Consider the following 20,694-nt stretch of genomic DNA (forward strand, 5'->3'; position numbering starts at 1 on the left):
GTCCGCGGACATCAAATCAGTGGGACCCGCGATCCCGGAGCTCCTGGCAGGCGCGGCAAGATTCAAAGCAAATTTGTCAAGTCCTTAGTTAAATGACAGTGATCAATTCAATGCCGGTGAATGCTTGGTGGTCAGGTTGACTGGATCATCAATAGCCTCCTATGGCCCGATCACACCTGTGTGTTTTATGTGCGGTGAATTTGAAAAGTCCAGCTTACTGCATCTTTCATGAAAATGTGTCACATAGTGTTCAATCACAATACACCTAAAAAGCATGTAAAATGCAACTAAAATGTTGTAGTTCACATAAGTGAAAAGACCTCAATACCCCATACACACTATTAGATTTTCTGCAGATTTTTGTCTTCAGATTTACCAAAATCATGAAGTGCAAGGGCCTGCCTGATTGCATACAAAATTGAAACGCTTATGCCCCATACACACGATCGCACATTCCGACAACAAAAACCATGGATTTATTTCCGACGGATGTTGGCTCAAACTTGTCTTGCATACACACGGTCACACAAATCTTGTCGGAAATTCCGAACGCCAAGAACGCGGTGACGTACAACACGTACGATGAGCCGAGAAAAATGAAGTTCAAAAGCCAGTGCGGCTCTTCTGCTTGATTCTGAGCATGCGTGGAACTTTGTGCGTCGGAATTGTGTACACACGAACGGAATTTACGAGAACGGATTTTGTTGTCGGAAAATTTGAGATCCAGATCTCAAATTTTGTGTGACGGAAATTCCGATGGAAAATGTCCGATGGAGCCTACACATGGTCGGAATTTCACACAACAAGCTCCCATCGAACATTAAGGTTTGACCTCATATTATATGGTTTTGGTAAATCTGAAGACAAAAATCTGCAGAAAATGTAATAGTGTGTATGGGGCCTTAGCCTACGTTCACACACATGCGGGTCGGGGGATGTGGGCGTAATGGCGCGCATTCCCGACCTGCACAGAAATTGTGCTGCTCTTTAGCAGACAGGTGGGGGCGCCATTAATTCTCAAAGTGGAACTAAACCCTCCGATCCTTTTCAGACAAGGAAGCTGCCATCTTGGCCTCTGTTTGATCTGCTGTGGTGCCGCCCATGTGATCAGCAATGACTGGCTGAGAGCACAACCAATGTGACAGTTACATTCCCGGCATACCAGGAATGTAACTGTTTTTTGAAACTGTTGGGTTTAATGGCACCCCCCCCCCATACATCAGCACCTGTGTGCATTTTTGCCCGAGTGAAGCCGCACGGTGCAACAACACCATATGACCTAGGACCTGACAAGTCGCACCCTACTGTCGGCGATGGCACTCTTCACATTGGTGTGACGCTGACTTTGCGGTGCCATATCAATCTGAAAAAGTCATTCTTGCTACTTTTGATGATTTCGGGTGCGACTTGGATGAAGCCACACAGATGTCTTCAAAGTCACAGCTGAAGTCGCACCGACGTGTGGCTTTGAAATCGGGTGATTTCAGATGAAGACACACAATTTCAAAGCCGCATTCAATGTGAACGATTGTTAATGACGCCCCAAACACACCATGTGGAAAAAACACACAACAAACGCAGCAAAACAGCTACACAACACTATACAACACTACACAGGATACTACAAATATACTACACAACACTACACAATACTACACAGGATACTACAAATATACTACACAACACAACACTACACAACACTACACAGGATACTACAAATATACTACACAACACTACACAGGATACTACAAATATACTACACAACACTACACAGGATACTACAAATATACTACACAACACTACACAATACTACACAGGATACTACAAATATACTACACAACACTACACAACACAACACTACACAGGATACTACAAATATACTACACAACACTACACAATACTACACTACACAGGATACTACAAATATACTACACAGGATACTACAAATATACTACACAACACAACACTACACAATACTACACAGGATACTACACAATATACTACACAACACTACACAGGATACTACACAATATACTACACAGGATACTTTGACACCTGTGGGGGAGTCCATTGAAATGAATGGAACGTCTGATGTGTGTCGTGTGAAAGCGGGAGAGCAAAATTGTGCATTTAGAAAATGTGAGGTGTGAAGAATGAATGGATGATGAATGAATGATTGGATGGGTGAATGAATAAATTAATGGAAGGAAGGAATGGATGAATGGATGGATAGAGCAATGGATGAATGAGTGAATAAAGGGATAGAGGGATGGATGGATGAGTAAATGTAGGAATGAATGATTGGATGAATTAATGGATGGATAGAGTGATGAATTGACAGAGAAATGAATAGAGAAATGAATGAATGGATGGATGGAGGAATAAATGGATGGATAGATGGAGGAATGAATGGATGGATGAATGGAGGAATTAATGGATAGATGGACGAATGAATGGGTAGAGGAATGAATGAAGGAATGGAGGAATAAATGGAGGAATGAATGGATGGATAGAGTGATGAATGGAAAAATGAATGGATGGAGAAATGGAGGAATGAATGAATAGAGGGATGGATAGAGGAATGAATGGATAGCTGAAAGAATGAATGGATAGAGGGAGGAATGGAAAAATGAATGAATGGAGAAATGAATAGATGGATAGAGGAATGAATAGAGGGATGAATTGAGAAGTGAATGAATGAATGGACACAATGTAAAGTAGAAATGTAGAGTTGTCATGCTGTAAACTTTGACCCATCCTCATCTCCTCATCCCCTCTCCTCCTCCTCACCTCCTCCTCCTCCTCCTCATCACCTCTCCTCCTCCTCCTCCTCCTCCTCACCACCTCTCCTCCTCCTCCTCCTCACCACCTCTCCTCCTCCTCCTCCTCCTCACCTCTCCTCCTCCTCGTCCAATGAGAAGTGAGGAGAAGATGGGAGAAGAGCTGTGTGTCCTCCTCTCCTCTCCTGTGGCCACTTACCTGCTCCACCCCCATGAACTGGTAGAAGTTTTGTTGGATTTCCTCCACCAGATCGAAGAGCTCCAGATCTCCGTTCTCCCAGGCCAGACAGAGCGGAGAGGAGCCGATCATCATCAGCCAGGATAGGAGGAGAGCCCCGGGCCCGACCATCGTCGCTTCCCCCGGAGCCGCACGCTGTGCCCCCGCCTCCTCCTCCTCCTCCTCCTATAGCAGACGTGGCCTCCCGGCCTTCCCAGCCCCGCTCTCTGCCTGTGCTGTACAGGAGACGAGCATGGAGGGGGGAGGGGGAGGAGCACAACGTCACATCTGCTCGGCCCGAGTCATGGGGAGCCGAGCTGTGACAGGAGGGGGAGGGGGAGAGTTTGGAGAAGGGATGTGACGTCACCACAGAGGATGATCTGGACACCAGGAGATCGGTACCGGGAGGAGGAGGAGGGGGCGGGGTGACCGGAGACATGACGTGGGAGGAGAGCTACACGGGGGGCGGGGCTAACTGATTCCAGCAGATAGGGATCACCATAGGGAGCGGTGATGAGTGCAGAGGATGACATATGGAGGTGATGAGTGGAGAGGATGACATATGGAGGTGATGAGTGGAGAGGAGAAGAGATGATCTCAGTCCAAACCCACCTGATCCCCCAGAAACCTCTCATCTGATCAGTCCACATTACACTATATTACCAGAAGTATTGGGACACCTGTCTTTACACACACATGAACTTTAATGGCATCCCAGTCTTAGTTTGTAGGGTTCAATATTGAGTTGGCCCAACCTTTACACCTATAACAGCTTCACCTCTTCTGGGAAGGCTGTCCACAAGGTTTAGTAGTGTGTCTATGGGAATATTTGATCATTCTTCCAGAAGGGCATTTGTGAGGTCAGGCACTGATGTTGGATGAGAAGGCCTGGTTCACAGTCTCCACTCTAAGTCATCCCAAAGGGTGTTCTATCAGGTTGAGGTCAGGACTCTGTGCAGGCCAGTCAAGCACCTCCACCCCAAACTCGTTCATCCATGTCTTTATGGACCTTGCTCTGAGCACTGGTCTATATCATTTGGTGGAGGGGGGATTATGGTGTGGGGTTGGGATTGGCCCCTTAAGCCCCGTACACACAATCGGACTTTCCAACGGAAAAAATGTTGGATGTGAGGTTGTTGGCGGTAAGTCTGACCGTGTGTATGGTCCATCAGACAATTGTCATCAGAGTTTCCATGGACAAATGTCTGTTGTCGGATTTTCTGACACAAGTCCATCAGACAAAAGTCCAAAGTACAAACACGCATGCTCGGAAGCAAGGATGAGCCAGAAGCGGTCGGTCTTGTAAACTAGCGTTCCTAATGGAGAATTAACATTCGTGATGTGGAAAATTATGAAATCTCCAAATGCAGCGCACAATTCTCTTCTTCTTTAATGGGATAATAATGAAGCTGTTTTGCTGGTGATACTGATGGAATTATTGCAAACTAATTTTCAAAGGCTTTTTTTTTCTAGTGATATCAAGAATAATAATATTATACTTTTTTTTTTTTATTTGGGCAAGTTACCACAACACCATTATCCTTAGTTTGTATTATTAAAGTTACAACTATGTTGGTGTTCCTTGTCAATTTTACATTGTATTTTTTTAATGTAACTGCCTACTCCCAAACTCTCATTTGAAGTAAAACACATAGCCAAGTATTATTCTCCATGATTTTTTTTATTGTGCATTAAAAAAAGAAAACAAATAAAATTAGACATGCTATCTGCCAATAGAACTTAACCAAAAAGTGCATTCTATGCATCCAAAAATATAGAAAATATACCAAATCAAATCATTATTCAACCGAAAAAATGTCAAAGCAATAACTCCAAGGCCAATAATAAATAACACGTTATCTCCTCCAATTCCACAACATGTCTGGTTGACTAACAGCCGTTCAGAAACAAACAAAAGCGCTAAATGAAAAATGCAAAAAGAAAAGCGCGAATCAACACTCACCAAACTTCTACTAACACGAAACTAGCAGAAGAAGCCCAGAGGGTGGTGCTAAAGAGCTGAAAAACCACGTAGTACATCTAATACGTCACTACGTTCCTAATTGTTGACCAACAATTGTGTGGCCATGTGTATGCTAGGCAAGTTTGTGCCAATGCACTTCGGGCAAAATTCCACAGTTCTGCTGGCCAACAATCCGATCGTATGCACGAGGCTTTAGTTACAGTGAAGGGAACTCAGCATACCAAGACATTTTGGACAATTTCATGTTCCCAACTTTGTGGGAACAGTTTGGGGACGGCCCCTTCCTGTTCCAACATGACTGTGCACAAAGCAAGGTCCATAAAGACATGGATGAGCGAGTTTGGGGTGGAGAAACTTGACTGGCCTGCACAGAGTCCTGACCTCAACCTGATAGAACACCTTTAGGATAAATTAGAGTGGACACTGCGAGCCAGGCCTTCTCGTCCGGCATCAATGCCTGACCTCACAAATGCGCTTCTGGAAGAATGGTCAAACATTCCCTTAGACACACTCCTAAACCTTGTGGACAGCCTTCCCAGAAGAGTTGAACCTGTTATAGCTGCAAAGGGTGGACCAACTCAATATTGAAATATTGAACCCTACGACCTTGTACACACAGTCAGATTATTGGACGAATTTTCGTCAGTTTTTTGTTTGATGCTAGTCACAAATCAAAAGTGAAGAGGGTACTCACCATCAGAACATTTTCTGACGATAGAATTCGGGTGCCCACCATTAGAAGTGACATAATGTGTTGAATTGTCTTGTATGTGTTCTTTCATTTCTGAGCAGAAAACCAAAAAAAGAAAAAAATCGGACATTGTGGTCACATCAGACAAATATTTTGGAGCCTGCACATCCAGTTTTTGTCTTATGAAAATTCGTAATCGGCTGTCAAAAGCAGCATTCTCATGATCAGAATATTGGCAGATCGTTCATCGGACAAAATTTAACTTCAGATTTTCTGACCGTGTGTATGGGCCTTTAGACTGGGATGCCAATAAAATTCATGGGGGTGTAAAGGCAGGTGTCCTAATACTTTTGGTAATATAGTGTATGCAAGCCAGCTATGGTTGGCTATCGGCTTTGACAGCTTTCCCATCACTAGGGGGGGGGGGGGGGAGCTGTGATGGTTGTAGATCACATATGGGGGTGAGCTCTATAGGGAGCTGTGATGGTTGTAGATCACATATGGGGGTGAGCTCTATAGGGAGCTGTGATGGTTGTAGATCACATATGGGGGTGAGCTCTATAGGGAGCTGTGATGGTTGTAGATCACATATGGGAGTGAGCTCTATAGGGAGCTGTGATGGTCGTAGATCACATATGGGGGTGAGCTCTATAGGGAGCTGTGATGGTCGTAGATCACATATGGGGGTGAGCTCTATAGGGAGCTGTGATGGTCGTAGATCACATATGGGGGTGAGCTCTATAGGGAGCTGTGATGGTTGTAGATCACATATGGGGGTGAGCTCTATAGGGAGCTGTGATGGTTGTAGATCACATATGGGAGTGAGCTCTATAGGGAGCTGTGATGGTCGTAGATCACATATGGGGGTGAGCTCTATAGGGAGCTGTGATGGTTGTAGATCACATATGGGAGTGAGCTCTATAGGGAGCTGTGATGGTCGTAGATCACATATGGGGGTGAGCTCTATAGGGAGCTGTGATGGTCGTAGATCACATATGGGGGTGAGCTCTATAGGGAGCTGTGATGGTCGTAGATCACATATGGGGGTGAGCTCTATAGGGAGCTGTGATGGTTGTAGATCACATATGGGGGTGAGCTCTATAGGGAGCTGTGATGGTTGTAGATCACATATGGGAGTGAGCTCTATAGGGAGCTGTGATGGTTGTAGATCACATATGGGGGTGAGCTCTATACGGAGCTGTGATGGTTGTAGATCACATATGGGGGTGAGCTCTATAGGGAGCTGTGATGGTTGTAGATCACATATGGGAGTGAGCTCTATAGGGAGCTGTGATGGTTGTAGATCACATATGGGGGTGAGCTCTATAGGGAGCTGTGATGGTTGTAGATCACATATGGGGGTGAGCTCTATAGGGAGCTGTGATGGTTGTAGATCACATATGGGGGTGAGCTCTATAGGGAGCTGTGATGGTTGTAGATCACATATGGGGGTGAGCTCTATAGGGAGCTGTGATGGTTGTAGATCACATATGTGGGTGAGCTCTATAGGGAGCTGTGATGGTTGTAGATCACATATGGGGGTGAGCTCTATAGGGAGCTGTGATGGTCGTAGATCACATATGGGAGTGAGCTCTATAGGGAGCTGTGATGGTCGTAGATCACATATGGGGGTGAGCTCTATAGGGAGCTGTGATGGTTGTAGATCACATATGGGAGTGAGCTCTATAGGGAGCTGTGATGGTCGTAGATCACATATGGGGGTGAGCTCTATAGGGAGCTGTGATGGTCGTAGATCACATATGGGGGTGAGCTCTATAGGGAGCTGTGATGGTCGTAGATCACATATGGGGGTGAGCTCTATAGGGAGCTGTGATGGTTGTAGATCACATATGGGGGTGAGCTCTATAGGGAGCTGTGATGGTTGTAGATCACATATGGGAGTGAGCTCTATAGGGAGCTGTGATGGTTGTAGATCACATATGGGGGTGAGCTCTATACGGAGCTGTGATGGTTGTAGATCACATATGGGGGTGAGCTCTATAGGGAGCTGTGATGGTTGTAGATCACATATGGGAGTGAGCTCTATAGGGAGCTGTGATGGTTGTAGATCACATATGGGGGTGAGCTCTATAGGGAGCTGTGATGGTTGTAGATCACATATGGGGGTGAGCTCTATAGGGAGCTGTGATGGTTGTAGATCACATATGGGGGTGAGCTCTATAGGGAGCTGTGATGGTTGTAGATCACATATGGGGGTGAGCTCTATAGGGAGCTGTGATGGTTGTAGATCACATATGTGGGTGAGCTCTATAGGGAGCTGTGATGGTTGTAGATCACATATGGGGGTGAGCTCTATAGGGAGCTGTGATGGTTGTAGATCACATATGTGGGTGAGCTCTATAGGGAGCTGTGATGGTTGTAGATCACATATGGGAGTGAGTTCTATAGGGAGCTGTGATGGTTGTAGATCACATATGGGAGTGAGTTCTATAGGGAGCTGTGATGGTCGTAGATCACATATGGGGGTGAGCTCTATAGGGAGCTGTGATGGTTGTAGATCACATATGGGGGTGAGCTCTATAGGGAGCTGTGATGGTTGTAGATCACATATGGGGTTGAGCTCTATAGGGAGCTGTGATGGTTGTAGATCACATATGGGAGTGAGTTCTATAGGGAGCTGTGATGGTCGTAGATCACATATGGGGGTGAGCTCTATAGGGAGCTGTGATGGTCGTAGATCACATATGGGGGTGAGCTCTATAGGGAGCTGTGATGGTTGTAGATCACATATGGGGGTGAGCTCTATAGGGAGCTGTGATGGTTGTAGATCACATATGGGGGTGAGCTCTATAGGGAGCTGTGATGGTTGTAGATCACATATGGGAGTGAGCTCTATAGGGAGCTGTGATGGTTGTAGATCACATATGGGGGTGAGCTCTATAGGGAGCTGTGATGGTTGTAGATCACATATGGGGGTGAGCTCTATAGGGAGCTGTGATGGTTGTAGATCACATATGGGGGTGAGCTCTATAGGGAGCTGTGATGGTTGTAGATCACATATGGGGGTGAGCTCTATAGGGAGCTGTGATGGTTGTAGATCACATATGTGGGTGAGCTCTATAGGGAGCTGTGATGGTTGTAGATCACATATGGGGGTGAGCTCTATAGGGAGCTGTGATGGTTGTAGATCACATATGTGGGTGAGCTCTATAGGGAGCTGTGATGGTTGTAGATCACATATGGGAGTGAGTTCTATAGGGAGCTGTGATGGTTGTAGATCACATATGGGAGTGAGTTCTATAGGGAGCTGTGATGGTCGTAGATCACATATGGGGGTGAGCTCTATAGGGAGCTGTGATGGTTGTAGATCACATATGGGGGTGAGCTCTATAGGGAGCTGTGATGGTCGTAGATCACATATGGGGTTGAGCTCTATAGGGAGCTGTGATGGTCGTAGATCACATATGGGAGTGAGCTCTATAGGGAGCTGTGATGGTCGTAGATCACATATGGGGGTGAGCTCTATAGGGAGCTGTGATGGTCGTAGATCACATATGGGGGTGAGCTCTATAGGGAGCTGTGATGGTTGTAGATCACATATGGGGGTGAGCTCTATAGGGAGCTGTGATGGTTGTAGATCACATATGGGAGTGAGCTCTATAGGGAGCTGTGATGGTTGTAGATCACATATGGGGGTGAGCTCTATAGGGAGCTGTGATGGTTGTAGATCACATATGGGGGTGAGCTCTATAGGGAGCTGTGATGGTTGTAGATCACATATGGGGGTGAGCTCTATAGGGAGCTGTGATGGTTGTAGATCACATATGGGGGTGAGCTCTATAGGGAGCTGTGATGGTTGTAGATCACATATGGGAGTGAGCTCTATAGGGAGCTGTGATGGTTGTAGATCACATATGGGGGTGAGCTCTATAGGGAGCTGTGATGGTTGTAGATCACATATGGGGGTGAGCTCTATAGGGAGCTGTGATGGTTGTAGATCACATATGGGGGTGAGCTCTATAGGGAGCTGTGATGGTTGTAGATCACATATGGGGGTGAGCTCTATAGGGAGCTGTGATGGTTGTAGATCACATATGGGGGTGAGCTCTATAGGGAGCTGTGATGGTTGTAGATCACATATGGGGGTGAGCTCTATAGGGAGCTGTGATGGTTGTAGATCACATATGTGGGTGAGCTCTATAGGGAGCTGTGATGGTTGTAGATCACATATGGGAGTGAGTTCTATAGGGAGCTGTGATGGTTGTAGATCACATATGGGAGTGAGTTCTATAGGGAGCTGTGATGGTCGTAGATCACATATGGGGGTGAGCTCTATAGGGAGCTGTGATGGTTGTAGATCACATATGTGGGTGAGCTCTATAGGGAGCTGTGATGGTTGTAGATCACATATGTGGGTGAGCTCTATAGGGAGCTGTGATGGTCGTAGATCACATATGGGGGTGAGCTCTATAGGGAGCTGTGATGGTCGTAGATCACATATGGGGGTGAGCTCTATAGGGAGCTGTGATGGTTGTAGATCACATATGGGGGTGAGCTCTATAGGGAGCTGTGATGGTTGTAGATCACATATGGGGGTGAGCTCTATAGGGAGCTGTGATGGTTGGAAGGCACCCAGCGACAGGACTAGCAGAATCTAGTGCAGCCTTTCTCAACCTTATAACCCTAGAGGAACCCCAAAAATAATTTTCAGGTCTCGAGGAACCCTTACTAAAACCAATTTATCAGGGGTCAATAGGAACAATGCCCCTTATACTGGTGGCCAATATGAAGAATGTCCCACTTAAAGTGGTGCTCAGAATGCCACCCTTAAAGACAGCAAAAAAACATTTGGTGTCACGCTGCTGGGTTTGCTAAATGATGCTGAACCTTGAACTCTGTAGGCACCATCAAAAAAGGTGGTTCATCAGCCACAGCTCAAGGAACCCCTAGCAACCTCTGGAGGAACTCCAGGGTCCCACGGGACCCTGGTTGAGAATAGCTGACCTAGAGGATCACACATGGAGTACAGCTGTGATGGTTGTAGAAGATCACATATAGCGGTGAGGACTGTGCAGAGTAGGGATGACCTCAAGTCCAAACCCACCTGATCTATCCCCCCAGAAACCTGTCAAAGCTGACATCCAATCATGGGCGGCGGAGGCATTCTTCTCCCTGCAGCCACATGTAATACTGTACTGAATGAAAATCGTACATTCGGGTATCATACAAGAAAAATTTTCATGTTTGCCCCTTTCGGATAATTTCAGATGAACTGTCGTGATCAGCTCTCTAACGCTGTATACTAATGATCAAATTATCATACGATCGCTCCAAAAGGTCTGTTTTTTTTTTCGATCATGTGTACTAGACTTAAAGTGTAACTCCACTTTTGTTGAGAAAAACAAAAAAAAATCCCCTCTGGTTGATCTATGTACATTGCAAGGATTTTTAAAAATGTTGTTGCAGATTCCTACCTTTTGTTATTCTGAAGAAATCCATGTGTGTTCCTCTGTGCCCCTGTGAGTCTAATGGGAGTGGTTTCATTATTATCAAATAGCTGCTGCAGAATCAGGGCTCTAATGAGGAAAATCTCAGGGTCTGCATCACTTTAGATGTGATTTCTTATTGGAAAGTATCTTACCAAAAGTGAAATTTTTGTCAACACCCCATCATGCCCCGGGCGGTGACGTCCCAAGGGGGCAGGGGTTTCCGAATGACATCACTGGATGGACACGCTCCATGACTATATAACAAATGGCAGAGAGCGGGAGCCGACTCAACAGCAGGAGTTAGCATCGGAAGAAGACATCAGCGGAGGGAGAAGAACCACCAGAAGGAGGAGACGTCAGCAGAGGGAGAAGACATCCCTGGAGAAAGAAGACATGTTGGAGCTAAGACAGGGGACATTCTTCATTTTTAATAAAGGACTTTGTCAAAAACCTGCGTACTGGTTTTATTTACTTTTGACACTTCTTTGGGTGAATGAGTAGGTACTCATTCACATGGTGGTCCCTTTGTTAAAGGGGACTTCCAGATTCCGATAAGCCCCCTGCCCGCAGACCCCCACAACCACCACCCAAGGTTGTCCGGAAGAGGCCCTTGTCCCCATCAACATGTGGACAAGGTGCTTTGTGGTGGGGTGTGCAGAGCCCCCCTGCCTCAAAACACCCCCCCCCCATGTTGAGGGCGTGTGGCCTGGTATGGTCCAGGAGAGGGGGGCACTTGCTCGTTTCCCCCCCTTTCCTGACCTGCCGGGCTGCGTGCTCTAATATGGGTTTGGGGGGCACCCCACGCCATTTTTTTTTCTTCTGGCGTGGGGTTTCCCCCAACAAAATCTATATCAGACTCAAAGGGCCTGGTATGGTCGGGTCCTATTCATTAAAGTCGTAGGACAAAGTCAAATCTCGGAAGCAGTTTGAACCCGGCATTAATGAGCAATACTAGACCAAAATGTATAAGGGAGACAGGGCATAGGAAGGTGTTTCATCAGAAGAACTAAGAGACTGCAGATGATAAAACAGTATAAAATTGGCCACCGGCATATTGCTTTAAGCACCCCAAACTTACACACACTCAAAAAACCCTAAATACCACCTCTGAAACATAAGCGCACATGTTTTTTTTTCCTGTAGTCTTGCTACGGATGAGACAGCAGTTGAAAATGACTGACACTCTTGGATCAACCACAAACTAAAATACAAAAAGCAGAAAATGAGACTTATTACTCAGAGAGCTAGCAGTCAGAAGCTAGGTACAGTTTCCACCCTCACCCTAATCTCTCCTTTTGCAGTTTATCAACTTCCCCTTTCCTAATGGCACCTTCATAATACACTGACACATGGCTGCTCTGAACTCCCCACTATTGTGGAGGGGGCTGGCATAAGTAAAAGCCCCTTTATTGACCTTTCTAAGCCTACTGATTGTGTTTTGGAGGCCATGTATTCTGGTTGAAAAAAAAATAGTGCTTGATAATTTGCTGATGGCAGGCTATGTTAGCAGCCTACTGTATATGAGTGGGATAATATAAGCGGGACTGGCCTTGGAAAGTTGTGCTGTCTAATGCCCCGTACACACGGTCGGATTTTCCGATGGAAAATGTCCGATCGGAGCGTGTTGTCGGAAATTCCAACCGTGTGTGGGCTCCATCGGACATTTTCCATCGGATTTTCCGACACACAAAGTTGGAGAGCAGGAGATAAAATTTTCCGACAACAAAATCCGTTGTCGGAAATTCCGATCGTGTGTACACAAATCCGACGGACAAAGTGCCACGCATGATCACAATAAATAAAGAGATGAAAGCTATTGGCCTATTGGCCACTGCCCCGTTTATAGTCCCGACGTACATGTTTTACGTCACCGCGTTTAAAACGATCAGATTTTCTGACAATTTTGTGTGACCGTGTGTATGCAAGACAAGTTTGAGCCAACATCCGTCGGAAAAAATCCTAGGATTTTGTTGTCGGAATGTCCGAACAAAGTCCGACCGTGTGTACGGGGCATAACAGTGTGGGGAATGTGTCTATCCATGAGACTTGGTGGACTAGGGATGAAATTTCTTTGTTATTATTTTGCAGGTTTCAAGAACAGAATGTCAGGAGTGGAGATCAACAACTGCAACTTTCTCTGCATCTAACAAAGGGCAGGACAGTCAAGACAAGTGGAGTGGATAATGCAATGGTAGAAGCAAGTTTGGTGGCCCTGCAGTTATCCAACTGCAGTGCACTTTTCCATTCATACTTTGGACACAAAGTCACATGACAAGTCGCAGCCCATTGATTTCACCCTTTCCAATCTAAGCGACTTATGCCGCGTACACACGGTCGGACTTTCCGGCATACTTGGTCCGGCGGACCAGAGTGTGCCGGACAATCCGCCCGTGTGTGGGTGGCGGCGGACTTTTCCGGCGGACTTCTTCCCAAAAGCCCGCCGGACCTAGATTTTAAACATGTTTGAAATCTTTCCGTCGGACTCAGTTTCGGGCGGAAAGTCCGCTCGTGTGTGTGCTGGTCCGACGGAAAGCCCGCTCGTGTGTAGGCTGGTCCGACGGACCAAATACGACACGAGGGGATGGTATTGCATCTCGCGCTCGCTGCAATAGGAAAAACAAATCTTCCTATTGCGGCGAGCGCGGGGCATACCAGGCCCTTAGGTCTGGTATGGATTATAAAGGGGAACCCCGCTACGCCGAAAAAACGGCGTGGGGTCCCCCTAAAATCCATACCAGACCCCGATCCGAGCACGCAGCCTGGCCGGTCAGGAAAGGGGGTGGGGACGAGCGAGCGCCCCCCCCCTCCTGAACCGTACCAGGCCGCATGCCCTCAACATGGGGGGGTGGGTGCTTTGGGGGAGGGGGGCGCCCTGCGCCCCCCCCCCCCAAAGCACCTTGTCCCCATGTTGATGAGGACAAGGGCCTCTTCCCGACAACCCTGGCCGTTGGTTGTCGGGGTCTGCGGGCGGGGGCTTATCGGAATCTGGGAGCCCCCTTTAATAAGGGGGCCCCCAGATCCCGGCCCCCCACCCTATGTAAATGAGTATGGGGTACATGGTACCCCTACCCATTTACCTAGGAAAAAAGTGTAAGTAATAAAACACACTACACAGGTTTTTAAAATATTTTATTAAACAGCTCCGGGGGGGGATCTTCCTCCGGCTTCGGGGGTCTTCTTCCGGCTTCGGGGGTCCCTCCGCTTCATCTTCTCCCGGCGTCCGGTTGGTTCTTCTCCGCTCTCCGGCCTCTTCTCCCGGTGTCGCAGGTCTTCGGCCGGCCCCTCCGCTCTCTTCATGTAGCTCTATTGCGAGCGGAGGTCCGGACTTCTGGGCTTCTTGGCTTCTTGGCTTCTCTTCTCTTCTCTTCCCCCAGATGTTGACACGACGCTCTCTCCGGCTGGACTGGTCTCTGAGGGCTGCGTTGTGACTTATATAGGCGGAGACCCCGCCCCCATATGATGTCACAGTCCCTGGGCATGCTGGGACTGTGACGTTTTAGGGGGCGTGGTCGACCACGCCCCCTAAAACGTCACAGTCCCAGCATGCCCAGGGACTGTGACATCATATGGGGGCGGGGTCTCCGCCTATATAAGTCACAACGCAGCCCTCAGAGACCAGTCCAGCCGGAGAGAGCGTCGTGTCAACATCTGGGGGAAGAGAAGAGAAGAGAAGCCAAGAAGCCAAGAAGCCAAGAAGCCCAGAAGTCCGGACCTCCGCTCGCAATAGAGCTACATGAAGAGAGCGGAGGGGCCGGCCGAAGACCTGCGACACCGGGAGAAGAGGCCGGAGAGCGGAGAAGAACCAACCGGACGCCGGGAGAAGATGAAGCGGAGGGACCCCCGAAGCCGGAAGAAGACCCCCGAAGCCGGAGGAAGATCCCCCCCCGGAGCTGTTTAATAAAATATTTTAAAAACCTGTGTAGTGTGTTTTATTACTTACACTTTTTTCCTAGGTAAATGGGTAGGGGTACCATGTACCCCATACTCATTTACATAGGGTGGGGGGCCGGGATCTGGGGGCCCCCTTATTAAAGGGGGCTCCCAGATTCCGATAAGCCCCCGCCCGCAGACCCCGACAACCAACGGCCAGGGTTGTCGGGAAGAGGCCCTTGTCCTCATCAACATGGGGACAAGGTGCTTTGGGGGGGGGGGGGGCGCAGGGCGCCCCCCTCCCCCAAAGCACCCACCCCCCCATGTTGAGGGCATGCGGCCTGGTACGGTTCAGGAGGGGGGGGGCGCTCGCTCGTCCCCACCCCCTTTCCTGACCGGCCAGGCTGCGTGCTCGGATTGGGGTCTGGTATGGATTTTAGGGGGACCCCACGCCGTTTTTTCGGCGTAGCGGGGTTCCCCTTTATAATCCATACCAGACCTAAGGGCCTGGTATGCCCCGCGACGGGGCTAGCAAGGTGTCAATCTCGCCGATAAAAGCGGCAAGATTGACATCCTTCTCTAGTCCCGTCGCACCTGAGTCACGTTCAAAATGAACGGACTTGTCCGTGTGTGGGCAAGTCCGTTCATTCTGAAAGTCCGCCGGAACTCCGGCGAAAGTCCGTCGGAAAGACGGGCGGACTTAGCCCGCCGGAAAATCCCGGCGTGTGTGGGCAAGTCCGTTCGTTTTAAAGTCCGGCGCACCTGGCGGACAAAGTCCGTCGGAAAGTGTGCCGGACCAAGTAGGATAGAAAGTCCGCTCGTGTGTACGCGGCATTAAAGTCAGAGTGACTTTGAAAAGGTTCCTGTACTACTTTGATGCTACTTGAGTGCCAGAGAGTGTAAAGTCACTTAAAATCAGGTGACTTTGGAGTTGCACTAGTGTGAATAGAGCCTTAGGCAAGGGTTTACATGTGTCGGTTGCTGAACAGCCAGGCTTGAGGGATGATAGGGTGGGAAAGATATTTTCTGGCCTGTGTGCTTCATTAGAGAAACTGGAGCAACGAATAGCAAAATTAGTTGGTAGTCCTAGGTCAGATGAGAATGCTCTCTTCACTTCCACATTCCCTGTGGTAGCTGGGAGTGACATTTGATTTGGGCAGAAGAGTCAAGCGGGTACTTGCATACCATCGCCGATATCCGAAGTGAGTCCTGGAGCAACTGGAGTGACTACTTCACAGCTATGACTGGGTATTAGGACTTCAAGAGATAAAACTGCAGTAAGCTTCACATACTCTAGCCTACATTGGCCCGGGGAAAAAGAAAAATCGCGGCACAGTTTTGCCCAGTTTTGCCTATTCCAATGGTGGGTGGTCAAAACGTTCCTTTCCTGAACACAATTCTTCTGTGCTCTGGAGAGGGTGGTTGAAGCTCACCTAAACGCAGCAGCTTCTAAACTCTGCTAAAAGCCTATGTGTACATGGACACATGGGCTTTTATGGAGTTGAGTTTAGGAGCTTTGTCAAAAAAACTTTAAAAGCTCCTAAACTCGAGTTTAGGAGCTGCCAGTGTAGGCTAGTGTACGTGAAGTCAAAGGGTGTCAGGAATGTCATACCTATCTCCCGCACAGCAGAAAACAGCTGATACTTTGAGGGCCCGCTTGAGGCATATGTAAGACAGGAGATTGTTACCATTTGAACGTTTTGCTATCATTGTGCAAAAAAATGGGAGAAGGGTAAAGAACACAGAAAAGAACAGATTGAAGATAGGCACAGGTATAGTTCAATCCCCTGTACCTCCTATAACCGGCTAAGGACCTTCATTTTGGGGAGCATATTGAGGAGAATGCATTTGAGAATTGTGTTGGTCTGTTTTGTGCGCATGCAAAAGGTATGGGGGAAACACCTAGCTTTGCTAAAACAAACAATTTGATCAGAGGATAGTAGTCCATACTTAGTTGGGACCATAAGGATATTAACTTGTGATTGCATATTATGAGCCTCAAAAGCATCTTTGTCAAGCTCAGAGTTAAACCCCTTTCAGTGTAATTGTGCCTTCGATCTTTCTGTGGTGTGTGGGGTAGTGACTAAGAGAGAGGTTGGAAAGTTCAGGATGAATCATCACCAAAGGGTTATTTGGTAAATTATTTATATTGTTTAAGAGCTATTCTTTGTTTCTTGCCTATACTTTGATAAGGCAGTAAAGATGATGAGGAACATGGGTCAAGGGGTGCTTATGGCCAAAGTGGACATTGAGTCTGCCTTTCTTTTGTTACATCCGGAGAGCTTTCACCTTTTGAGTTGTAGGTTTCAAGAACACTGGTACGTTAACAAATATTACCCATGGGTTGTTCTATTAAGGCTACTTTCACACTGAGGCGCTTTACAGGCGATACAGCCCAAAAAATAGCGCTTGTAAAGCGCCTCTCCTGTGTCTCCAGTGTAAAAGCCCGAGGGCTTTCACACTGGAGCGGTGCGCTTGCAGGACAGTCAAAAAAGTCCTGCAAGCCGCATCTTTGCAGCGCTATAGGAGCGGTGTATTCACTTGAAAACAATGGGGCAGTGCCGCAAACCCACTGGCAAAGCGCCGCTTCAGAGGTGCTTTGCGGGCGGTTTTAACCCTTTTTCAGCCGCTACCGGGGGTTAAAACCACCCGCTAGCAGCCGAATAGCGCCGCTAAGACGACGGTAAAGTGGCGCTAAATTATTTTTTTACTGCTTTTCCAGTTCCTCCCCACTTCCGGCATCAGGGGGGAGCAGATACCTGTATAATACAGGTATTTGCTCCCACTTCCAGTGATAGATCGCTGCAGATTCCGCGGCGATCTACGCCATGTCCGGCCCCTCCTTAGCCCCCCCCCACCCGCTGTCTTCTGGGAGACACACAGGTCCCAGAAGACAGCAGGGACCAGTGAGATCGTGCAGCGCAACTCGCGCTAGGGAACCAGGCTGTGAAGCCGCAAGGCTTCACTTCCTGATTCCCTTACTGAAGATGCCGGAGCCTGCACGCGGGACCCGAGGGATAGATCGGCTTTGGTGAGGACATAGCGGGTGCCCTGGGCAGGTAAGTGTCCTAATATTAAAAGTCAGCAGCAGCTGTATTTGTAGCTGCTGACTTTTATTTATTTTTTTAGGCGGAACTCCGCTCTAAGTTCATGCCGTTTTACTTTATAGGTTGGCAGAAGTTTAAGATTTGGGTATTTGGTGAGAGACTGAACCTTTTAGCTCCATAAAAGAGGAGATTCACTGGTTCAGCTTTTTGGCTTGACATTGAACCATATCTTATCAAATATGACTTTTGTATGTCCTCCATGCACAAGATAAAGGCCATAAAGTCCTTATTTTTTTGTGAGTATAGGGGTTTTGGAAACTTTATTTGGTTAAAAATTGTTCTTCAATTGCAATTGTGACTGGCTATTGAACATTCCATAATTATTAATAACAAAAAATTAAACAAAGTTTCCAAATTTGTTTGATAGGTGGGATAATGATTTGATACTGGCTACTGGAAAGGGTTTGTCCTAATGATGCCAGTTTGGGCGTTTTTAAAATAATTTTGTTGGAGGGCCTGAAGGAGCTGTATTTTTGAAGGGGTGTTTAGGGTTGGCAACTCTTGAATACGTTGACAGGTTCTTGACAACGCCAAAAAAAAAAAAACGATGGATGTCTATGCAAAAAACCTTGCCGATTTTATGAGCAGGCTAAATTATCAAAGTGTACCCATTGAGATTGTCAATGGATCTTCAGATAAAGGAGCGCTATCAGGGTCCTAATTCTGTTGATGGGATTTTACTCTTTGTTGTTGATAGGGTTGTAAGTATTGTTTAAGTTAGATCTTTTTATGCACTGTATTTAATTGCTCGTTTATTGTTTTTGAGATATTTGTGACCTCCTAAATTCACCTCAGCCTTGCCCAGGTCATGTGTTGGTGTCAACAGGCTGAAGTCAAAGTGCGCCTATAGTGGACAGCTGGGATACTGTAGCCCAGGGAAAGAACCTCACACTGATTGATATTCCCTCTACTGGTAATGATGATACATAGTTCTGTGTTATTGCAGACGTCCTGCAATGTCAGTGCAATAAGCAGAAGACCAGAGAACATTTTAGAAGAGACTAGTCATTTAACATTAGACCTTATAAATTTGCTGTATATATATATTATATAAAAAAAAAATAATAATAATAATAATAATAATAAAATATATATATATATATATATATATATATATATATATATATATATATATATATATATATATATATATATATATATATATATATATATATATATTTAAATTAAGCTTACATATCTTGGTTCCTTTTTACATTGGGGAGTATCTTGCCTAATTCTTGCCTAATGGTTTTGTTTGTTGCCATATGGCTGATTTACCCATTAAATATAAGGGGTCATAGTTTATCTTTATTTGACTGCATTGCCTCATGGTATGAAATCTGCCAGGAAAATAATCGTTAAATTTTAGTTAATGTTTATTGAGTTTTGTAATAAACGTTTTTAACAAGCAAGTGGTCTTTGCTTTACTGTACGCTTTTCACTTTTTAGACTATGAAGTATGACCATACATGTAAAGGTAGGTGATTTCCCTTATGGAAATCAACAAATGTCCAGCCATGTAAAAAGCTAACCTGTTGTTATTTTGGGAATTATGCTCGAAATCATAAAAAGCCCTTTTGTAAAGAGCAGAGCTGAATCCCCATCTTGGCAAATTTATTATACTTCTCCAATGTTAAAGCACAGTTTCACTTTTAGTTGGAATTAAGCACAACATTGTATTCCATTCCTTCATCTTGTTTCCTCTGGCACACAGCTCTATGTAAAGATATTGGGGTTGATTTACTAATACTGGAGAGTGCAAAATCTGGTGCAACTCTGCATAGAAACCAATCAGCTTCTAAATTAAAGCAATAATAAAAGCCTTGTTTTTTTGTGTTTTTTAAATAACAAACATGTTATACTTACCTGCTCTGTGCAGCCCGGATTCTCTTTTTGGGTCCCATGCTGGCGCTCCTGGCCCCTCCCTCCGGCTGGGTGCCCTCAGAGCAAGCAGCTTGCTCTGGGGGCACCCTAGCAGGCGCGCTCCTGACACATAGGCACATAGAGGCATGTCTTCACTCCGCCCCCTCCATCTCCTGATTGTCTCACTGGCTGTGATTTGCTCCCACTGCTGCCAAAAGCCAATCAGGAGTGCAAGTCCCCGGAGAGGCAAGGCTCTCGTAGACATCGCTGGATTGAGAGGGGGCTCAGGTAAGTATTATATTAGGGGGGCCTTCATGTATAGAGTGCATGAAGGTAAAAACCTTGCGCCTTTACAACCACTTTAAACATTGGCGTCACTAGGGTTGGTGTCAGCTGGTGCGGTAAAATATGGTGTCATCCTGCGCAGTGCCCTACAGGCAGCCCACGTTCACGGGGCGCACCCCCAAACAGCCCCTGTAAATGATAGTATAGGGTGGTATAGGGCAGGTTAGGGTGGTATGAGGCATATTAGGACTCTATGTGGTGACAGTGTGCAGTAGCTTACAGCATGCCCGGAGATGAAGACAAAATCAAGGGTTGCTGTGTCCTCACCTTTTTCCTTCAGCTGCGGTATCAGCCAGAGTAAAGAAGTCTGTGGGAGGAGTGGAGGAGAAAGCCACACCCCCAGCTCCGCCCACCAACTCCAGCTGCCTGGGGAGATATTGTAGATCC

The 20,694-nt window shown here is 46.7% G+C and overlaps 1 protein-coding gene across 1 annotated transcript in view; it reads right to left on the minus strand.

Annotated features, from left to right (window-relative positions):
- DNAJC1 (DnaJ heat shock protein family (Hsp40) member C1) overlaps positions 1-3,340 on the minus strand; it is a 230,608-nt gene extending 227,268 nt beyond the window's left edge. The window contains exon 1 of the mRNA XM_073629761.1: positions 2,980-3,340. Within this exon, the coding sequence (XP_073485862.1) occupies positions 2,980-3,129 (150 nt within the window). The 5' untranslated portion in view covers positions 3,130-3,340. The remainder of the gene's footprint in view (positions 1-2,979) is intronic.
- Between the last annotated feature and the right edge of the window lie 17,354 nt (positions 3,341-20,694).

This window comes from Aquarana catesbeiana, linkage group LG05 (genome assembly GCF_042186555.1).
Source record: "Aquarana catesbeiana isolate 2022-GZ linkage group LG05, ASM4218655v1, whole genome shotgun sequence".
NCBI lineage: Eukaryota > Metazoa > Chordata > Amphibia > Anura > Ranidae > Aquarana > Aquarana catesbeiana.